We start from the raw sequence: 22994 nt of genomic DNA on the forward strand, positions 1-22994 counted from the left end.
CTTGTGCTTGTTCCTGGCTGGTTCCGTGGCTTTATTCATTGGAATTTTGATGTGGCTCTTGGGATTTCAGCGGGGAAGGTTCTTGGCCTTTCATTTCTATATGGGAATTTGGGAACTTTTGGCTGTTATGTTTCCCCTCTATGGCCTATATATATGAGATGATGTTGTAAAGTGTTATAAGTTTAAGTTTATGTAAGTTTATGTAAGTGATTTTTGGAGATAAAACCTGCGGGTTTGTTGTTTGGAAAAGCTTGCGAGCTTTGTCCATTCCCTCTTCCACCTTCGGAAATCCTGCGGGCTCTTTCCAATCTTCGTCTCGTCTTCTAATCTCTTTCTTCTCTCCATAGTAATCATTCCATTGTATCCTTCTTCTCTTGGAAAGCAACTTTAGGTGTCTTGTAAGAGTCATTTGTAAGAGATTTGAGTCGTTTGTAAGTGTTCAAGTTGTAATAGTTTTTATAATATTAAAATTGTGTTTTGTTTTGTTTAATTTGTCTAATTATTATAAGTTTTGTAAGTTCTTTTATCTCTTTTGTGATAAAAAATTTGGGTCCCTCTCCCAAATTTTTGATTGCATCAGAAACCATGACTGGGCTTTTCTTTCGGAAATGATGTTGCTCCGAAGTATGTATAACTTGATCCATATTTCATCGATAATTTTTTGGTCTATCTGAATGATGAGGTGCGAACCTAGTAAATATTGCATCCAGCTAGCTATATCCTTCGTGATAGCGAACATCTTGTAACGTAAGTTGAGGATTGTTGCATTTTTCTGGTTGAGCTTCTTACCATCGAAAGTGATTGAGTTGGAGTCTTGAATAACACCGATGTCGATGTCAGTGATGTCTGTGTTAATGGCAAAAGATTTGATGAAATATGGTAGTGTTAACATTGGTGTTGTGAACCTTTGTTTGAGTGTAGCAATGGTTTTTTCTGTGCAGTCATCCTTTGGAATTGGTCATGTTGAAAGATGGTTATGAGAGGTCTTGTGATGCTTGCAAAGCCACACTTTTTTTTTTTTTTTAATATCAGCTGGCTAGGCCCAAGAAGTTACAAAGAGCCTTGACCATGCGTTGGGCTAGTGAGGAATGTCCTTAATTATTTTATTGTGTGGTTGAACTTCTGCTAATTAAACGGTGTCTCAAATATTCAATATGTGTTTGTCCGAAGAGACATTTAAATTTCTTAAGATGGAATGCATTTTCTCAAAGGCAGCTGAAAACCAAAGACATTTAAATAAAATTGAATAATAAAAATGGTTTGTTTGGCAAATAAGTTCATCTACTTAGCGGGGACATGAGAGAGTTCAGGGGAAAAAGAATGTGAAGTCGTCTCTGGTGTGCTGTTTGGAGGATTTAGTGCCAACAATTTAAAGCAAGGCAATGGAACAATTAGAGGCTTGCTTCAGCAATTGCTCAAATGGAATTGGATTTAGTTCAATTAATGTATTCCTCTGCAATATGCGTTGGCTAACTTGTTATATAAAACTCATGGCGAGAGTTTTGTAATCGGTAAGGATAGCACCAAGTTGCCTTAGCTATGCCTAAGATGACATCCGCTTCTTGAATTGACAGGAAAGTGAATGTGTGTGGGCTTCGAAAATTCATGTGTAGCTCTACTAAGAGAGTTTTGGGTGTTCAGGTAAAATTTTCATAAGACAATTTGGGTTGTAGGTAAGGCACTACCCTGATATTTCACCCTTATTTTGTGAAGACTTTGATATCTGATTTCAAGTTTATTATAGGCTTAAGCCCATATGGTTAATTAACCCTCTCGGTGATGGTAGAACTTTCAATTAAGGCTACTCATTAGACACTAAGTGCTTAGTGTGTAGTAGCTGCAAATTTGGCTTAGAATTGAGAAATTTACCACCTTAAACTTAATATTGATGGTGGGGGAAATGGTGATGAACTCGATCAAGATCTTATAGTTTCGTTGTCTCGACTTTTCATGGTGGTCTATTTTGTTAGAGGAGGTAGTCCCTAATCTAACCAAATGATTATTGTCGACAGCCATGGATTGCGTTGTCTAAGAAGATTTTATAGACGTAGGGTGAATGTTTGTCTAAGGGGCTGAATTTAAGTTGGCCTTAGCTAAAGTATATTACATGATTCACTAATCAAGAGCTTTTGAGCCATTGGGGAACTTATAAGCTCTACCCATGATCGTAATTTAATGGTGTCATTTTGCAACTAAATCACTTGATCAGAGGGTCTCCGTCATAACTATTTATTTGTGGTGTCGTTTGATTGCAAAATCATTGGTTAGAAGATATGCGTCATATTCTTATTGGCGAGAGATTATTTGAGAGTGACACAACGAGAAGGTTGACATGACATTGACTCTTTGTGGCTAAGTTTATTTTTTAATTTAACGCCTTGATTTCACTTGAACATAATAAATTTTATGATGATTTTTGAATTTTTGTTGGCATTTTAAAACCCAAATGATTTTGCTTTGAGGTTTGAGGGCATTTTGAGGACAGGGTATGCTTCCATGGACATTGATTTTCAACACGACCATATCTAAGGTTTCTTAAGATTTTTATTTTGCTATTATGAACCTTTTTGCCTTTGCCAACTTCATTGCGGAGGATCAAGTCTATGATTATCACTTGCAGTTACATTTTGTAGATTGCATTTGAAAGTGGATTTAATTTCTTGATGACATTGAAGGTCTAATATAAATGTAAAACAAAACATATTGTCATTTCAGATTTGTTATGCAGATGTTTGTTATGGGTTTAAGTTCTGTTAACTCTAGTCCTTATGAGTATCATACTTAAAATGTGAGTCTTACAACCCTTCCCTATAAGTATGACAACCATTCAAGAACCTTGGTATCAAAAACAGCCAAGAACAAGGACAAGTTCAACAAACAGCAGATTTTTATTGATAAAAGAAGAAATATGAACAAGCAAGATACAATGGTCCTCTTTTCAGAGGAGGACCGTCTCTCCCAAACCCTAGACGCTGCTAGGATTCCTCACAAAAATAGTGGATACCAAACACTCATAAAATTTTGCATACAAAACATAACATAAATATTACTACTTATAACAAACAATAAACAATAAATTTCAAAACAACACTCCCCAATTCACTCTCAAATCAGCCCCCAAATCATCCCCAAATTTATCATTTTTAATTAGGAAACATCTCCTAATTAATTCATTCCAAATCAGAATTCAAATTAGATCTCTTGCCATAATAATTCCCTCCTGATTGTAATTAAAATTTATAGAAATAATTTTTCTTTGATTAAGAACTTTCCAAAATAGCTTCCTCTTGATTAGAAAACTTCCTAATTCTCTTCGAATCAAATCAGTCAGCCCATCAATACTTCCCTCCCAAAGTGTCATATTGTCCCCAAGGTGGAATGAAAGAAACTGCTACTGAAACACTGGACTTAAAAAGGGACTATCAATGGGTCGAATGATCCCTGCCTCCAACTTCTCCCTGATTAATCTTTCGATCTCATCCTTCTGGAGTTGGGGAGAACGGTATGGATGAAAACTAATATGTGAGACTCTATCATTCAAAATGATAGCATGCTCGAGTTCCTGAGGAGGTGTTAGACCGATCCAACCGATCACGCGGGACAGGCCTAGGCACGAACGAGGCGAAACGCCTCCGCCTTTTGCTTCAGCCCATGCACCGCAGGAACTAACAGAGCATTTTAGGAAGGCTTTTTGAGGGATTTGGAAGGGAAATTTGAATGTAGAGATTGTTTAGGGATTTCCTTTTGATTTGTATACATTAAATACTTTGTTTTCCTAGGGTTAGGGCATCTTGAATTTGGCTGAAATTTGAGATCTTTTAGATTTAAGTTTTCCTTTGGGATCTAGCGTTGTCTAGAGATTTGGGAGAGATTGATCCTCCTCTTGAATAAAGGATCAATTGTATCTTGTTATTTTTCGTTTCCCTTTTATCAAATAATACAAAATATCTACTATTTTTCTGGTTTTGTGTGAATTTTGGTAGAGAAAGCTCGTTGTTTTCCGAAGATTGATAGGAAATACTTGAGATCTATAAGTGTTTCCTATCAAGTTGGTATCAGAGCAATTCTTGGGATCGTTGGTGGGTTGTTTTTGCAAATTCCAGCAACTGTTCTTGGATTGCTAAAGAAGGAAAGTGCTTTTTTTAAAAGGAAAAATCCAGATTTTTGTGTCTACAAAAATTCGGAGAATGATGGAGGCCAAAGAAGTGGATGCTTTGGAGGAGAGATTGGAAGGAAAGATGAACCAAATCAAAACCACAGTCGAGGACAAAATTTCTTCCATGGAAGGGCAAGTTGCGGACTTACGGGAGATGATGAAGAAGATATTAGAATTCCACAATCAATCGGCAGCTTCCGTGGCGAGAGGGCCAGAAGGAAAAAATACAAATTCTAAAATTTGTAAGGATGAAGAGGAGGTAGAGATGGTAGAGGGAGAATGGAGAAGACCCCATATAGAGCCTTTCCAGAGGGAGGATAGAGGGGATGGGTTTGGGGAAAGGCATGGGTATGGAGGGCAGGAGAAATGGGGCGCTGATGGGGAACGTAGGGAAGGAAATTATGGTTGCCGAGGGGTTGACTTTGAAGGGATGAGAGGGGAATCCGAAGGAGGTTTTGGGCATGAAAGGGGAAGGGAAGATCGGGAGACTTGGGGGAGGGGGGGCGGGGGGTCGAACACTTGGGAAAGGGGAAACTATGGAGGAATGAGGGGAAACGGGGGAGATCATAAGGTGAAGAAGTTAAAGATGCTTATCTTTGAGGGGGAGGATGCGTATGAGTGTATCTATAAGGTGGAGAGGTACTTTGTCGTTAATGGGCTAATGCAGGAGGAGAAGTTGACAGTAGCATACCTATGTTTGGATAGGAAGACGCTATCATGGTACCAATGGAGAGACCAGAGGAGACCTATTAGGAACTGGAGGGAATTTAAGGACGACATAATAGAACATTTCCAAATCGATCGGGAAGGAGATTTCTATGAGCAGTTTTTTTCTCTGGCACAGGAGGGATCAGTAGCAGACTTTCAGGATCGGTTTGAGCACTTGGTCATTAGGGTGGAGCGATTATCAGATATTGTTTTGGAAGAGAACTTCATGAAGGGGCTAAAGACATAGATCCGAGCGACAGTGAAGGTTTTGCTGCCTTGTGACTTAGAAGAGACAATGAAATTGACACAATTGGTGGAAAATCAGAAGAATCTAGAGAGTGGAGTCATGAGTGGCAGTTCAGGAGGCTCTTACATGATAACGAGTACCATTTAGTATCCAATGTCCGGCATCAGGAGGATTTCATGAGATCACCAGGAAGAAGCCAATAGGAGGGAGTGGAGAAAATATTAAGAGACTGACTGAGAAGGAGATACATGAGAAGAGGGCAAATGGGTTATGTTTTCGATGTGATGAGAATGATACTCCAGGGCACAGGTGTAGGGATCAAACTCTTCAGTTTCTCACCGTCTGTGATGATGAGGAAACTGAGGAGGGAGATGAGAGAGAGATGGATGACAAGCTGCATCTGGATGTGGCGGAGGTCTCCCTGAATTTAGTCGTAGAATTCACTTTGAATTATATGATGAAGGTAAAGGGGGAAATAACAGGCATGGAGGTGGTAGTTTTTTTTGACAGCGGGGTTACCCATAATTTCATTTTCACTCAGGTTGTCAACCAACTGGGAGTGGAATTGGTGGACACCAGTTATTATGGGGTGATGATGAGTACAAGGAATGTGGAGAAATGCCAGGGGATCTGTAGAGGAGTGGTCTTGACTATCCAGGGGATTTAAGTAAGGGAGGATTTTCTTCCACTAGAGTTAGGAAGTACTAATGTCATCCTGGGGATGAAGTGGTTGCAAACCTTGGGGGAAACCAAGGACAATTGGGGAGCACTCACGATGAAATTAATGGTGGATGGGAGAAAGGTGGTTATACGGGAAGATGCAGAGCTATCCAAAGCCATGATATCACTTAAGATCATGATTAGGAGCCTACAAGAGGTGGGGGAAGATTATCTGGTGGGACTACACAAGCTGGATGTGATCAGGATGGAGGAGGGAGGGGATGTTTCTCTTTCAGTATAGCCTGATTCAACAATTTGGTAAGGATTTTCAGCCACCTCAAGGATGGCCACCTCCACGGGATCACGAGCATGTCTCCACCTTGAGGACAAGGTGGATCTTTGGGAGGGGAGTATTGTTAGATCAATCCAGCCGATCCACGCGGGACCGGCCCAGCACCTCCGCCTTCTGCTTCAACCGCACACACCGTAGGAACTAACGGAGCATTTTAGGAAGGATTTTTGAGGGATTTGGGAGGGAAATTTGAATGTAGGTACTGTTTAGGGATTTCCTTTTGATTTTTATGCTTTAAATACTTTGTTTTCCTATGGTTAGGGCATCTTGAATTTAGCTGAAATTTGAGATTTTTAGATTTAGGTTTTCCTTTGGGCTTTAGCGGCGTCTAGAGATTTGGGAGAGATCGATCCTCCTCTCAAATAGAGGATCAATTGTATCTTGTTATTTTCCATTTCCCTTTTATCAAATAATACAAATTATTTACTGTCTTCCTGGTTTTGTGTGGATTTTGATAGAGAAAGCTCACTGTTTTCTAAAGATTGATAGGAAATACTTGAGATCTACAAGTGTTTCCTATCAGGAGGCTACCCTGAACTGGTTGGAAGACCTCTTGATACTGTTGTAGGAGTGGTTGAATCATGTATGGTGCTTCTATCTTCTTGCCATCTTCTTCTCCTTTCAAGCTCTGCAGCTCCACCAAAAATCCCACTTCTTCATCCTTTCCCCTTCTTGGAAGTAACTCCAAAGGTGACATCTCTTCTTCCCCCAAAATTTTCACCTCATGATCCTCCCTCATCAAACTTCTCCTGATCTCATTTCCCTTAGATTCGGTCAAGGGAATCCCGGTCAAATCTTGGTTATGATTAGCAATCTGAGTCGCGAGTGGAGTTTCGACCAAGGGAATCCTTGTCAAATTGTTATATTTCATTTGCATTTGATCCATACCTTGTATCGGCAGATCCCATTGTTTTTTCTCTATTAATAAAGTGTTACATTTGTCGCTATCATTGAATTTCACTTTCAATCCATGGTTTTGAGAGTTTTGAATGCAGTTGTGGAACTTTGTTGGTGCTCGTTGGCAAGCTACCAAGTTTTACTCTTGGTCATATACGAGCTATTAAGTTCAATGTTAGTCTTGCTTATGTTTAATTTTGTGGCACATTTCACATTTGAATGTTCATTTTTGTTCCCATTTGTGATATTATATTTTTTATTTTCATTCATTTTATTTTTACAATCGTATGTGTAGTCCATAAAGTTATTTTGATTGTTCTATTTGAGTTCTTTGCAATTATGATTTACTAGAAATTTTGGCAGCCAGTTAACATTTCTCAAGCATAAGAGGCTGCAAGGATTCTGAGTCTGCCAATCACGTCAAGAAAAGCTTGCATGATTTTTATTGTAAGAAATTGTAGAGGGAGATCTTCTATCCCACCATGCCAAAAAAGACATGTATGGATTTTCATGTTCTTGCGTGAAATATGTAATATTTTCCTGTGACGTTCGAACAACCCATACGGTTAAATTTGAGTTTCCTTATTGTGCTTAAAAAAATACGAACATAGCTTATATCACGCTCCATAATCTAAATTGAAAGAATTATATCACTCGTCTTCTAGCAATATTAATCAAAGCTACTAATATCATCAAGAGAAAATAAGACAAAGAAAAACATTAATATGTTATGATTGATCCAATATCTATACATTGATCTATAATAAAAAATATCATATGTAATAGTCAAGATATTTAACCAAAATAACCCATTATTAAATTACATCATGACCACAAAATGAAGAATTAACAAAAAAAAAATCTGAACTTACTGTCCATATCAATCACTCTACTAGTTCCTTACTCTTACCAGAAAATTTGAGAGAAACCCATAATGAGCACAAAAGTCCAGCGAACCACCAAAATCTATAGCTGAAATCAAAGCACAAAATAGAAATCGTATGCAAGAAATCATATCAATATAAACAGTAATCTATCATACAAATTCTTGTCATTTCTATATCAAGTGAATAAATCTTATCATATGTCATATATCATATGTCTTCAGTCATACACTATGTATTTGTATCAGTACAATACCAATCTTGCTGCATATCAATCATATTCTTGTATCAATCAATCAATCAATATATCTTATTGGTTAATCAATCTCATATGTTAATCAATCTCATCGGTCGATCAATCTGATTATCGTTCAGTCTCATTAGTCAATCAATCATATATCATGTGTCATGTGCCTTGTATCCTGCATCATGCATATCTTGTTTCTTGTATATCTTATATCTTATTATCTTTATAAATTATTTTTGTATCTTGTTATATCTTGTATCTTGAATATATTGTTCTTGTATCTTGTTATATCTTGTATTATATATATTTTATTTTTGTAGGGTTATATTTCAGTATCAATCTCTATCAGTTTATTCTTCAGTGTTCATATCATATCACCTTTCGTTGTCACATTTCAATACTTTGAGCTCCCCTATGTTGTTTACACATAATCAAAATTATTTTTTTAATCATGTTCATATTATGCTATTAAATGAATATCCATGTGCTTATCATTCTATATACCAACCCATAAAGCCTTAGTGATGTAGAACGGAAATCGCTTTGCTATGGCAGATGGACAAACTCCAAATGTCTCACAAAATCTGAAAATTTTCTTCATGTTTTTATTCAAAACCTGGGAAAAATTCTCAGGTTCCAGTAGATAAGGGTCTAGGGAAGATTGAAGGAGAAGCCTAGCCTTAATGGAGAAGAGAGACTGAGAAATGTGTCTCAGCTTTCCACAAAAAGTCTGAGAGAAAATTCTCAGATTTTAGTGGTTGGGAATAGAAAGCTGAAAGCAAAATCTGTTACAGGGTTTGGGAAATTTCAGCCTGCACTTGAAGAGAAAAGCTCAGGAGAAAATTCCCATCCACTCTTACGGGCTTGAGAAGGAAGTGGGGGAGAAAGAGGGAGGAACGGTGGCTTTGGAGAGGAGTAACTGATGGGATTTGTTTCCAAACAAGGGGTTTCCCTTTTGGAATAAATCAAGCAAAACACAAATTCAGCTAGGTGAGAGTTACGGGATTGAGGAAGTGAAATAGGAATTAATTAGAGATATGGGTGGAGGAGTCAGGAAACGAGCAGAGGAAATTTCAGCCAATTTAGATGAGGGGATATTGAGTACTTCCTAAGTGGGGAATATGGATTTGGAAATAAAATTCTATGATTTATTTGAGGAGGGGCCGGCATCATATATGTGGTGGGGGGAAATTAATGGGTCCATTAATACTTAATTAATAAGTCAAGATAGGAAAGAAATATTTGATCCTCTCTTGATTTAAAATTCAAATAAGAATTAATTCAAAAAGGTTTCCTAAAATAAGACATAAATATAGTAACTATTTGAAATTCAAATTGATTTGAATTAATTTAAATAATAGTTGCCAAATTTATGCAATCTAATTTAGGAAAGCATGAATGTCATGTGGGACGGTTGAGGTTGGATGGGTCTAATTTAATTTGGAGGGATTAATGACTCATCTCCTTGCAATTCAAATTTGAATTTTGAATTGGAGAGTTAAAACCTTCCAAATATGGATCAAACCCAAATAGGAAAGATTTCAAATTTGAAAATTGAAATCCAAAATTGTCATGGATTTTCCCTCTCGATTTTGCCAACCCAAATTGGAAGGAGGCATGGCCATGCGAGTATATATATATATATATATACCATTTAGTGTTTGGCGTTGTGATGCTACATACCATAGCACCACAATGCTACATGCAAAATACCAGGTTACTGTAGAATAGAGAAGAAAGCGCCGCTGTGTTTGCCGACATAGCGCTGCAGTGCTATAGTTCAAATTTTCATCCTAATTTATTTAATTTTTGTTGGTTATTGCATCTTATCCGTTGCATTGCAAGTGCCGCCTATGAGTTTTCTCATTGTTCTAAGAAAATTGTGCACAAATTTTGCTCATTTCATCAAATTCGTGGCAATCAAGATTTTAAGAGTTTTGAGGTTGCATCTTATACGTATGTGCTAGGTGTTGTCAACGAGTATGATAATGACAAAGAACTTATTGTGAGGAAAAATCCACAAACTCTCTCTCTTTTTTGTTGCTCACTATCTTCTCACTTTATATAAAGAGAGAGAGGAAGTTTGGCAATAAGATTAGAGCAAGGTCTAAAGAGGATTAAATTTTGTTAAATAACAACAGATTGCAACTTTAAATTCTTTAGAATCTTAATTCTCGTTTTTCCCTATTTTTAATTTCGACGAAAATTGCAATCCTTATGAACTTATCTTCCTTCCTCTTCATGGGTTGTAATTACTATTGATGCCTTCAACAATGAGCTCCCTTCATAGCTTCTTAGTTCCTTGGTGGTGTGTTGCCATAGGGTTAACAAATTTGGGTAGGAGCTAGAGTGGAGAAGAACGAGAAGGGGAGTTGTGACATGACATGTCATTGGTGACCCTAGCGGACAAAGCCAACAAAAGAAGCCTTCTAGGTTGAGGTTAGTGCCCAAGAAGGATCTAACTTAAATTCTTCAAACTCTTGAACTCTATCTTCTTCACACATTGCAGGTGTTGTAGATGTCTCGTCATTGCATTCTCCAACAAGCTCCCCTTGAAACTTCCTTCTATTATCGTCAATTGTTTTATGAAGTAAGAGATGTAGAAGGATGACTCGCACATCTTGCGAACTCCTCTTTTCTTTTACACACAACAATCCCATCAAGGCCTTCATTATTGAGCTTCTATCATGACTTTCCATTCATACGCAATTGGTCTCATTGATGTCTTCTTCGAAGAGCTCTTGTGCAACACTCCACTTCTTTGTCGTTGAGGTATTTTTTTTCATTGGAGCCGGATGGCAGAGAGGCACGACTAGGGTTAGGGGTTTAAACAAGTCAAGTTGAGCTCGAGTTTGAGCTAGTTCAAGCTTGGCTTGTCAAGTCAAAGATAAGCTCGAACTCGAGCTCGCGCTCAAGCTCATATAGTGAGCTCGAACTCGACTCACCTAAGTCGCCTAGAGCTCGTCTCACTCGTAAGCTTGCCTCACCGGAGAAGTTGGAACGTATGGTCGTAAGAGTTACAGTGGGCTTGGCTCCCCGGAGAAGGAGATTGGGAGTCGAATTTTGGATTCGTTGACGAGCTCACCCATTGGAGAATAAGAGCGTTGAAGATGAAAAATATGTTTTTTTATCGAGAGAAGAGAAGAGCAGGTTTTCTAGAAAAATAATTAATGATTTATTTTTTGAAATAACAACACCAACTGACATCTTTCCCAAAAAAAGGTGTTGGAAGGTGTAGTTTGCATTAATTGCAATTAAAGTTGTGTATTTTTTTGGCTAAATTAGAAACAACATATTTATTTATTTTTTAAATACAAGTTTTTTTTTTTTTTTATAAATATTTGATTAAACGAGTTGAGCTCGTGAGCCGACAAGCTGAGCCCCTTCAAACTCAAACTCAAGCTAGAAGCTCTACTCCAGCTCATAAGCTGGCTTAGCTCACTTACACTTCTAGCTAGGGTAATGGAGAGCGAGGGCTAGGCTAGGATGGAACTTCATGTTGATAAGATGCGTGCTACAGTATGACGCGAGATTTCAGGTGTTCGACGAAGGTATAGGAGGATATGATTTTAGTTTTTTTTAACTTAATTCTATTTGATTTAAAAATGATAATAAATTATTAATTTACTCGATGCAATTTCACTTGCTCACATATTTTAAATTCATGTTGTCATTGCTTTTTGAAATTTATGGTGCGATGACCTAAGAATTATGGGTGTCGTTTTGATCTATTTGTGATATCCTGGATGTGCCGGTGTGGTCCATTTTGTGAAACAGACAATATGCATGATTCATTTTGAGTTGAATTTGCTAATGCGGTGTTCGCCAACCATCATTTTAATCATGTTCGATATGATTGAGTTATTTATCAGGCCTTGAATTCAACATTGTGTTTCTTGAGTGATATCATGGTATCAAAACTTTTGTTATTACGTTCCAATTGCTCACCATTTTTAACCAGCATGTTGATGGTTGGCGTGTTAGTTAGTGGTAACTTTAGAAACTCCTCAAAGAACCATCGAATAAAATTATGTGTTAAAGCGCTATCTATTAAGACTTGGCTATGGTGCCTGCGAGAAGACTTGTAACTCGAAAAATATTGTGAGGTGTGCTCACCATCCAAAGCATCTAGGCTGATTTATGGAAGATGCAAGTCTTGCGTTGATGATGGCTTGTAGCGTTGTTCAATTGTGGCATTGTTTTCTTTGAGATCATTGGCGGAGGATGGATCCTCTAAATAAGCAGGGCAAGTATCTATCCTTTGTTAACATGGCTCCGATGGAATTCCTTACCACAGCTATAGCTTAGACTTTTATCATGGTGATCATGAAGCTCAATTAGGCATGGTTTTCTGATGGAAATAGTGGTTTGGTGGGAAGGGTTTTTGCTAGCCTTTGTAATAAAGGAAGAAGTGAGGATGGTTTTGCTGTTCGCAGGTTGACCAATGAGAGATGAGTAGGATGGCCATCTGGAGCTTATCCCCAATAAGCTTTAACTAATTCAATAGCTTGATCAAGACATGTGGGTCGGCGTATTCAAACCACTTTGCAACTTCTAAGTTCCAATCCAATTCAAAATAGCTTGTAGGAGGCTTAATCCGTGCTAGTAATTTGATTTGAAAGTTTTTCAAATTGAAGTTGGTAAGTACTTAACTGTAGAGGTTTGTTGAAGTTTTGCAAGTTCACCTTCAAGATCATGATATTTTGAAAAGATCTAATCAATTACAGAGGGCTGTCAGAAATTCAGGCCAAAATTTAAGACATTTAATTTTTAAGTACCATAATTTTGCTAGTCTGTCCATATGTAATCACATCAAAGCGAGTTTGTCAATGCGGAGAGTTTGTGAAAGCCAAAGTATTGCTCTATTTTATGTATCTAGGTTTCGAGGTTGTGGCTGGCTAAGCGCTGCATAGCGAAGCACATTGATTTGAAGGGTAGATTAGCGATGCACATTGATTTGAATAGATTAGCATTGATAAGATCCTTCATACTGGAATTGTAGTGGACGGTTGGCTATTGCTGAGTTTGTAGGGGTTGAGTTTGTGCGGAGGATGTTGTTTCCTATTTTACCTACTTCAATGTAAGGCCGAGCTAATTACACAAGGTTGCATTGATTATGGGGATTTAGGCTTCGTTTGGGATGACTTTCTTACTGCTTTTTAAAGCAGCTTTTTAGTATATAAATTAATTTTTTTGTATTAAAAAACTGTTTTAAGAAATAGTAATAAAACCATCCCAAACAAAGCCTTAATTGTCGATGGTGTTAAGGCAGTAAGCTGCATGTATGGTTGAGCAGTTTTTGTCTACCATTTTGGATGAAGCTAAAGGAAAGTGGAAATGCTGGGGATGGAAGGACGTTTAACAAGAGCACTAATAATAGCAAATAATGACAAATTCGTGGAATGCCGGCAACTCCAAGAGCATTTTACTATCATTTTAACTGTAGCCCAAAAATGCAGGGAAGGAAGGAGGTTTAGGAAGAAGAAGCTGAGTGTATTTTCATTGATTTATCCATTCACATGATTCAGCTTATTATACTTCATATCCTAACGATGGAAAATCATAACTCTTTCTTGGCTTGAAAGTATTATTTTCCAACCATTAATTCACTAGAATCAAGGTAAAAGCACCAAATTACTATTCACATTCATTCACCCATATATATATATATATCCCAGTTTTTTGGTAATCCTTGAGCCATACTGGTTTCTTGCACTTCCTCTGGTGTTGCTGCATCGCGGAGGTCACTGTTGGTTGGTTCAACCTCACATTCATATCAGTAGAGTTTATATTTCATAAGTAAATATGCCCGTAGAAAAGGGTTCCTGATTTTTTTGCTTTTTAGTCACGCAAAGACAATAAAGTGCCTTCTGTTTTTCTCTCCTCAGGTGATGTCTCCAAGTTTTTTTGTTTCTCTCTCATTTTCCACCCTATCGCAAATTTTATATGGATCTTCAGTTTTTCAGCATGAAAATCTGTTAAGATTACTTTTTCAGCTTAGAATTTGAATGCCAATCTTATTCAGTAACTTTTTCAATTTACAATCTATTGGAACTTGCTGCAGAAATTTATGCACTGTTTCTTTTAAATTGGCAAGAAGTTATTATGTACTACATATCTAGAGCAGAAGAATTTGCAGTTAGATTTTCACATTATTTAAAGCTCACAGTTGAACTTCTAGCTTGAACTACAGTGAAATATTAATCATGCTGTGTTTTGCAAATTTGTTCATTTATATGTAGCAATATCTTTCATTTCTTGAACCTCCCTCCATTTGGAATTCGTCAAACTCTGGCTGTTGCACTTTTCTTTTTTCTGTACCCATCTTTATACCTCACCATTCATTTGGTAGGTTCAAAAGAAAATTTACTTTTCTTTTGTTGCAGGAGTGGCCACTGCTTTTGCAGCAAGAGACATCCTTGGAAACATACTTAGTGGTCTTTCTTTGCAATTTTCAAAGCCCTTCTCACTTGGGGATTATATAAAGGTAAACTTGAAATCTATTATTGTGTGACTTGCATCATTCCTGTAATAGAGTTATCTCCATTTTATGTCATTTCAGTTTTTTTATTAAAGGCTTCTGAGCAGTTATCCATCCTTTCTTTGAGAAAATAAGTGGTTTTATGATTTATAGATTTAGAAAATTTTGTCTAAGTTTCTTCAAGTTATTTTGATTTCTTTACCTTTCAGGCTGGTTCAATTGAAGGGCAAGTGGTAGAAATGGGTCTGACAACCACATGTCTTATGAATCCTGAAAAGTTTCCTGTCATTGTTCCAAATTCTTTATTTTCCAGCCAGGTTTGCTGTATATTTTCTGGTTTTCTACTTTCCTTTCTCCTTTGATTTTCAGTTAGTGAATCTTCTTAACTTAGATGTTGTGATGTATATGTTTGTTTAAAATTTATTCAGCCTCTCATATAAGCACAATGAAGAAATTATACACCAAGTTCCTCATGTTGACCTCCACACATCCGCCAAATCAGTACGAGCAAAGGCGATGAAAGTGACGATCAACGAGCACGATCATCGACAAGCGCGACGTTTCACTAAACTATCCAAACAACCTCCGATCGTCAAACGGATCGTGCCGATGCAATAAGAGCGTCGAATTTAGTCAAGGGAGGACCCCTCACAGTTTAATTGAACAGAAGGTGGTCGAAATCATCAAATTACGGGTGCGATGTTGCGTGACATTGCCCGAATAATGTCCGTTCGCTAAACGAACTTCGTTGTTGTGTCCGGAACATTGATAATACCAAAAAAATGACTGTAATATCGCTTGGGAGCTTGCTAGAGTGAAAATGTGAATTTTGCACAGGTTTCGAGGCGAGAATCGCCTGCAGGATTAATCTATTCCCATTGCCTTTTAAATAAATTTTATAGTTTTTTTAGCCAAATCTCTCCTCAAATCTTGCTCAAATCCTTTGCAATTCGGCTGCCTATCCCTTGCAATTTGGCGCCATTTCTGAACAAGCCACTGTTGACCCCTACACTAAAGGCGTGCAAGAACAAGGCAAATTTGGTGACTTAAGTGACAGTTGGCAGGTGTGACACATCACTTAAGTGGTCAACCGTTTCCCCTGACCAATCGGCCCGATCTCCTCCCTGCTGCAAGCCTTCCGTGTCCGTCTCTTACAGCCGACCATGACCAGTCAACCAAGCACCCTGCCAATTCTCCAAGCCCCAACCGAGATCTTCCTTCCGTCTCAAACTTCCTGAACACAGTCATCACCTTCCGTCGGATTGAACGGTTTGACCTTCCTGTTCGAAGACCTACACGATCGCAAACCGAGCCCCTCTTCTGTCTACAAGCTGCTGTACCGAGACCATTTACCCTCCTCACTAGCAAACCTTACACCACTCCCTCTTCTCTGTTCATTCCACCAAATTATACTCACATAATACTACAACTAACTCCACTTCACAGCTAAACCAACCCATCTCCCAAAAAGTCAAACAACTACATCATTTCCTCTGTTTTCTCCCTCTAACAGTGGCTTTAATCTACACTCTCCTTTCTCTATATTATTATTATTATTATTATTATTACTTAAGAAAAATAAAAATAAAGGAGAAAAAATAAAAAGAAGAAAGAAGAAATCTCAAAAAGAAGAAGAAAGTGTTTCTGAAAAAATAGGAAAGAAATGAGAAAAAGAAATTTGCGTGCCTCAATCCTCGTGCACATTAATTTGTCCTGGTCGTTGTCCCGACATTGCCGCCGTTGCCTTGCTTGTCAAGGTATAATTATTTTAGAACTCAAAAAGCCCTCAAAATCTCATTTTCGGTGCTCGCAATGCTGTTGTGGAGGGTGGATGGGTTTTTACTTCAAGTGTTGGATGGTTTGATTTCAATTTTAAATATTTTTGGATTTTTGAATTTTTGGATGTTTGGGTTTTTTGAATGTTTGGGATGGCATTTGAAATTATTTGAATGGACCCCTCAAGTTGAGATTTTCATTCGACATCGACATCATCGGGGTGAAAGGGTCATTTCCATTTGAAAATATTTGCATTTTATGGATGAACATTGTCGACTCTGCGAGCTGTTGATAGAGGATTGAGTTTCATAGTCTTTATATGTTTGTTAGTGAATTCTAATTGTTATATAGGCCTTGAAGGCCTAATATGAATGTATTATGACAAATATACCGATTTCCGTAACCGTATATTTGTTTGATAGTTCAAACCCTGTCGACTCATATTGATCCGCATAGAAGGATCGGATTCGAACTTGAATTTACTTATTGGTCCGCGCATCATCCCTATGTGTCACGTGTGTACGCACAACACACTTGTTAGGGCCCATGCGGTGTTGGGGGCATTTTATAATTATACCTTATGGACTCCTTTTTACCTGCTTAGGAGGATCGAGTTCAAATTTAATAACCCGCATAGCGTCTCTAGACGTGTGTACCAATAACACGCTCGTCGGGGCCCATGCTGGTTGTATTATACATTGACCCCTATAGTGTACCTATGTGTATACAAACTATGGTGCACGTGCGGAGGTATTATAATAATATTTATAAACGCCTTCTGTCCGCTTGCATGAATGTTGCGGATCCGGTGGCGTGGCGTTGTAGACTACACCACGTCACCAGATTTGCAACCTTCGTACAAGCAGATAGAAGGCGTCCATAATCTACAACACCACGTCACCGGATCTGCAACCTTCGTATAAGTAGACAGAAGGCGTCCATAATCTATACAACGCCACGAAGAAATCTGTGGGCTCTGAAACTTCGGCTTCGGCCTCCGCCTGCTGATTGCTTTTTATTTGGCGAGGGAGTTTTAATGGAATAAGTTCCGAGGTAAATTTTGGAATGCAGATGGGTTTGTAGATAAGACACTACCCAGAGATTTCGCCCTCATTTTACGAGGACTTTATGATCTGAGTTTTGGTTTCCTATAGGCGCAAGCCTCTATAGTTAATTACCCCTCCCGATAATGAGAGAACTTTCGATTAAGGCTAGTCATCAATCAGATTCGTAGAGATATATATTATCTGACATATAGTAGCAGCACGTCGGGGGACCACTTATACATGCTTTTCATAGTGTGGTGGGAGAAAATCTGGTGCGATGCTTGCGGCGAGGCAGGTAGGTCCTGTACACGCTTTTCTTAGTGTGGCTAGGGATACTCCTAAGGAACATAACTTAAACTTGTAGGGAACTGAACTTGTAATCACAAGGAACTGCTCCTAATATTCATCATAAAAATGCAAATCACTAGATAACAAATTAAAAATACAAATGTAGAAGTAAGAACTTGTAATGAACATTAATGAGCAAACAAAAGTTTCATTGCATGCAAAGAACAATACATACACAAAGGAGAACAACGACCCGCACGTGAGTGTGAACCTGAACATAATGCTTGCACAAATACAATAACTTATTTGTGGGAGGGAGATTTGTAATGAACACACAAATGGGAGGCATGATGAGTGCAATGGATGTTATGTTGTGTTCATGAACGGAATGTAGAAGGTGCACAACAAATACAACACACTATTCAATATTAATATACAATCAAGCAAATTAAACCCTGCAAGCAGTAGAGGGATTTGACATGCAATGAATACATTGACATTCCTGCAATCAACGTCAATCCACTCATGAATGAATACAACAGTTCCTTGTGAACAACAGTCGGCATGCAACGAGTATGATAACAACTTCGCATAAACACGACTTGCTGTCTACGAAGAAAGGTAACAAACTTGTAATGCATGAAGATTTTAACAAGCAATGGTGACAATAAATAAGTTGTGAACGCAGTAGTCTCCCTATGTTCAACATTAGCCAGCTTGTTTAACATCAACCAGCTTACACAACTGCTTGTGAGCAATGACAACGGATAAATGTGGTCACCTACAAGCCATTGTAGGAAATCTGTCATGTACGTAGCAGTATGCATACGACGACACACATGCGATGGCTAACAACATATGGATATCTACTGATAACCTACAAGAAGATTTAACAAAGCTTGCAACGCATGATAACTTGCATGTAAGAAATCACGAGTGATCCGTAGCGCAGCATTACGACCCATTTACAAGAAAAATATATGTTTAATGTAGTCCACTTGCTTGCAACAACGGACAACTTTTGGACGTCTGCTGACGGCGTACTACCAACGAACAAATCCAACAAAGCTTGTAATGCACAATAGCTTGCTTGCAAGATGCAATGAGTGCCTGTGGAGCAACGCTTCGATTCACTTATAAGTAAAAGCTGAGAATCTATAGTAAAAATTGTGGATCACTAGTAAACTGAGGTAGCAAATTTGCGACATTAGGCTGTCATACTAGATAAATAAGCTCTCTTGCAAGCAATGGGTGAAAAGTTCCTGATGCATCATACATGTTTGCAAGCTGAAGTACACTCCCACAGGCTGAATATTGAAGAAAACGACATCATGCATAAGACAAAATAAGCAAAACCACATTGCTGAAGCACGACAACTGAAACCCAGCGTAGCGCTAAGTAACACCACCGAATCCGCAACGCTCGTACAAGCAAACAGGAGACATCTACAGGCATTTAAATTAAATATTATGCACACTCAAATATCAATCATTCGCACAGCTAATTAGTGTCAAACACTTTAAAATGTCCTCCCGCATGCAGTACAATAGGTAGAATGTTTCATTCAAGAATGACAGCCAATATTGCAAGATGCATCATGCTGTAGTAGTGCATCATACTAACATGAAAATGTATAAATAACATATGAATGTATTGTACATAAATGACTAAGATGCAAATATATATGTAAATGCACAACTATGCATACAAGTGTGAGAGTACACATGTAAATATGCAACCATGCGAGTATTCATGTACATGTGCATATACACATGCATATATATCATGCATACCCACTGCATATGTATGATTACCATACCTACATGTCATGCAAAATACATTCAAAAGCATATACTCGCATGGTCCCCAATGAGCGTGGTGTATACACACACGTGACGTCTGAGGATGTTGCATGTGTCAAGAAATGAACTTGAATTTGAGCCTGATCCTTTTATGTGAATAGATAGAAGTCGACGCGGCTCAAACATTCGAACAAATATACAGTCATGACGTCTACCGAGCTATTTGTTTTATACGTTCATATTAGGCCTTCAAAGTTTTTAACAAAAAAAAATTCACTAATAAAAACATAAAGCCGACAACGAACCCGCTCCTCTGTTGGCAAGTAGACAAAGTCGAAAAGATTTGACCAACAAAATTAAATTGCCTATATATACCTCGATGATGGCTATGTTTACAGAAGATTTCAACCGGAGGGGACCCCAAACATTCAAAATGCCTTCAAATTCTTATGAAATACATTTAATAATATAAATATTTAAATATGAATTAAAACAACAATATACTTAAAGCAAAAATACTCATCCATCATTCGTAACAGTTTGTCGATGTGGACAAATATGAAAATTACTTCTAACTCACAAAGAACGAATGTATGGTCGAGAATATTACTAGGATTCATTTTCAAACCATCTCCTGGCAGTAAGCACGTGGCACGTGTCATCTAACTATTGGTTTCTCCTCCAAATGGCATCACAGGAAACAGTTATGACTGAGACCCTTTGACTGGGTGGTTTTGCTGCCAAATGACACCATTAAATTACAGTCATGGTCAGAGCCCGTATGTTCCCCAACGACATTAAATCCTTAAGTAATGAATCAATATGATATAATTGATAAGGCACAAAGCCCTCTGTCAGCTAAGGTGGATTCAAATTTATCCTCATAGATAAATATTCACCCCCAGTTCCATAAGATACCTTTAAACGAAGTAACCCATGATTGTCGGCAAGGATCTTTCTGCCAGGTTGGGTCGACTACCTTGTCTTACTAATTAGATCAGGGATCATGATCACTAGAGATGATGGAACCATGAGATCTTGATCGGGTCTATCATCATTCCCCCCACCATCCGCTTTATGTACAAAGTGGCGAATTTCTGATCTTAAATATTAAATTTTCAAATCCCTAATCACGCTGCTACTATACGTCGGATACTAAGAATTTTTTTGACGACTAGCTTTAATTGAAAGTTCTCTCTAGTTATTGGGAGGGGTAATTAACTATAGGGGCTTGCGCCTATAGGAAACCTGAACTCAGGTCATAAAGTCCTTGCAAAATGTGGGCGGAATCTCTTGGTAATGTCTTATTCAAAACCCAATCTGCTTTTTGAAAATTTGCCTTGGAACATACTCGTTAAAACTCTTCTCGATGACCCGAAGAAAGAAAAATGGGCCGCGGGGAGGTCAGGGCATGAATTTTAGAAGCTCACAACCACGCTCCTATTTCTCATGTGACTTCCTCTCCATTTCATGCAGACAAGCTGATCTTCTTGCATATTTTGCTCTCTTATCTCCACCCAAACTCCCCTTCTTTACTCGACTACACAACCACAGCTCCTATTCCTCCAACCCATCGTAACTCCACATTTCTATTTGAAGACCCTGCCCTACTCACAAACAACCCGACTCAATCTCGTCGTCTGAAGGTTCTTCTCCTCACGATCCACACAGTTCGGACTCTGCAAGCTCTCAGCCGAACACTCCCCCTCCGTCCCCTCCAAGCTGCACACAGCCCGCCTCTAGCACCATACTCTTATTTTATACCATTTCCATATATACTTGATGATTGTGGTTGCGTTCATGGATTTAATCAAATGTTTTAGGAATTGGATTTATTTGATCATTCAAATCTAAATACCAGCTTTGCTTAAATGATCTCAAATATGTGATAAATTTTTAATGCAAGATCTTCTTTGGTAAATCATTGATTATGTGGGAGCCCTAATTCACACAGCGTTGATCGTTTAGTATGTTATATGCATCATAAGTTTTAATTGTTTTTATTAGATTGTTTACTTATAAAGCAACGTTGTGTGCCAAATTCGCATTGTTTAGCATCTTATTAAAGAAAAATAAAAAAAAATAACCACATTTTACAATGCATTGCAAGCATAATCTTTTTTATTTAAAGTTGCATCCACATCTAAAACTCTAGTCTTTATACATTCCTTGGTCACTTTGCTTGGTTACTCTTCATGTTGTGGTAATAGTATTATACATGTCACTGTAACAGCTTTCTCCATAACCGTGTGTTATGGTATTCTGGCTATGAATTAATTTGATGTGAAACAACCAATGGAATTGCAGGATCTTATTAAGAAATTTGTTTCCGTAATGAAATTATAACATTAATGATTCACTAAGTTTAGGATTTTCAGTTTTCGTAGTTATTGACTTGCCTCTAGCATGCGGTTATACATTAGATTAACAGAGCGATCCGAAATAATGACAAGAAAATAGTAAACAAATATGCGATTAACAATAATCCACTACTTAACAATTAGAACTTTCACCTTAGAGTTTCCCTCTCGATCATTCTTTGGAAGTAGGTTTAGCGGAGGACAAAAGTAAGCAAGCCCAGTGATGCCACTGCAAGACAGAGGATGCCAGAGATTTTGATCAACGGAGAGTTGGCCGGAGTTGGAGAGACAGGTGGTCGTCCTACAATCTTCCAATTTCCTGTAGGTTGTTGCTCTTCGATGACGTCTGCCAAGGTAAGAGAATATGCTCCACGTATTCTTCGACGGTGCCTTCGGACCCAAATCCGGGATCGAAGAACGGTGATTGAATGATGTCAACTTCCTCTTGAGAATCGTAAACTAATCCGTGATCAACTTCCGGATCCGCCATGCATTCTTGTCGGGTGATGAAAGGGAACCAATGTCAGGAAGAGGGGGAGGAGAGGTGGAAGTGGCGGTTTGGGAGGGGATGGGCTTTGCCGTGAGCTAGAGGGAGAGGGAGGGAGTGGGCCGTGAGGGTGGACGGGTTAGGGCTCGGGTGAGGATGATTAGGGGCGAGTGGAATGGGTGGAGGGAGGGAATAATCCTGAATTTAATTTCAGGTTTCCAAATAAAGAGAGGATTAATTTCAAATTCATAATTTTAAATTTGAAATTAGGCTAGGAGGGAAGGGGGATTAATGGTGTATTAATGGGAGAGAGAGAGAGGGTGGGGTGGCCGGCCATATAGGGAGGAAAGAGGGGCTTGGGATTTAAGTAAGTGGGGCCCATGGGTTAATAAATAAATTCTAATCAAATTTGATTTTAATTTCAGATTTGATTAAATTTAAAATAACTTTCCAATTTGGTTTAATATGAGAGGGAAAAGGGTTTGAATTTCAAAATAGGTTTAAATTCCCTTAATTGACTTTCCTAAGTAGAGAAAGACTAATTAGGAAAGTAATTTAATCAAGAAGAATTTGAAATTCAAAAACATTAGGGTCAATGGGGA

The 22994-nt window shown here is 38.2% G+C and overlaps 1 protein-coding gene across 13 annotated transcripts in view; it reads left to right on the top strand.

Annotated features, from left to right (window-relative positions):
• Positions 1 to 22994, top strand: part of LOC110097000 (mechanosensitive ion channel protein 1, mitochondrial) — a 45178-nt gene that overhangs the window by 15922 nt on the left and 6262 nt on the right. For 12 of the 13 annotated variants that reach the window (XM_028696252.1, XM_028696251.1, XM_020823195.2 and 9 more), the window contains 2 exons: positions 14538 to 14638; positions 14842 to 14949. In XM_028696252.1, coding sequence (XP_028552085.1) covers positions 14538 to 14638; positions 14842 to 14949 — 209 coding nt within the window. Of the gene's footprint in view, positions 1 to 14537; positions 14639 to 14841; positions 14950 to 15060; positions 15509 to 22994 lie in introns of those variants that run through there. The other variant, XM_020823196.2, reaches the window with a different exon arrangement.

Source organism: Dendrobium catenatum, unplaced genomic scaffold, assembly GCF_001605985.2.
Source record: "Dendrobium catenatum unplaced genomic scaffold, ASM160598v2 fragScaff_scaffold_725, whole genome shotgun sequence".
NCBI lineage: Eukaryota > Viridiplantae > Streptophyta > Magnoliopsida > Asparagales > Orchidaceae > Dendrobium > Dendrobium catenatum.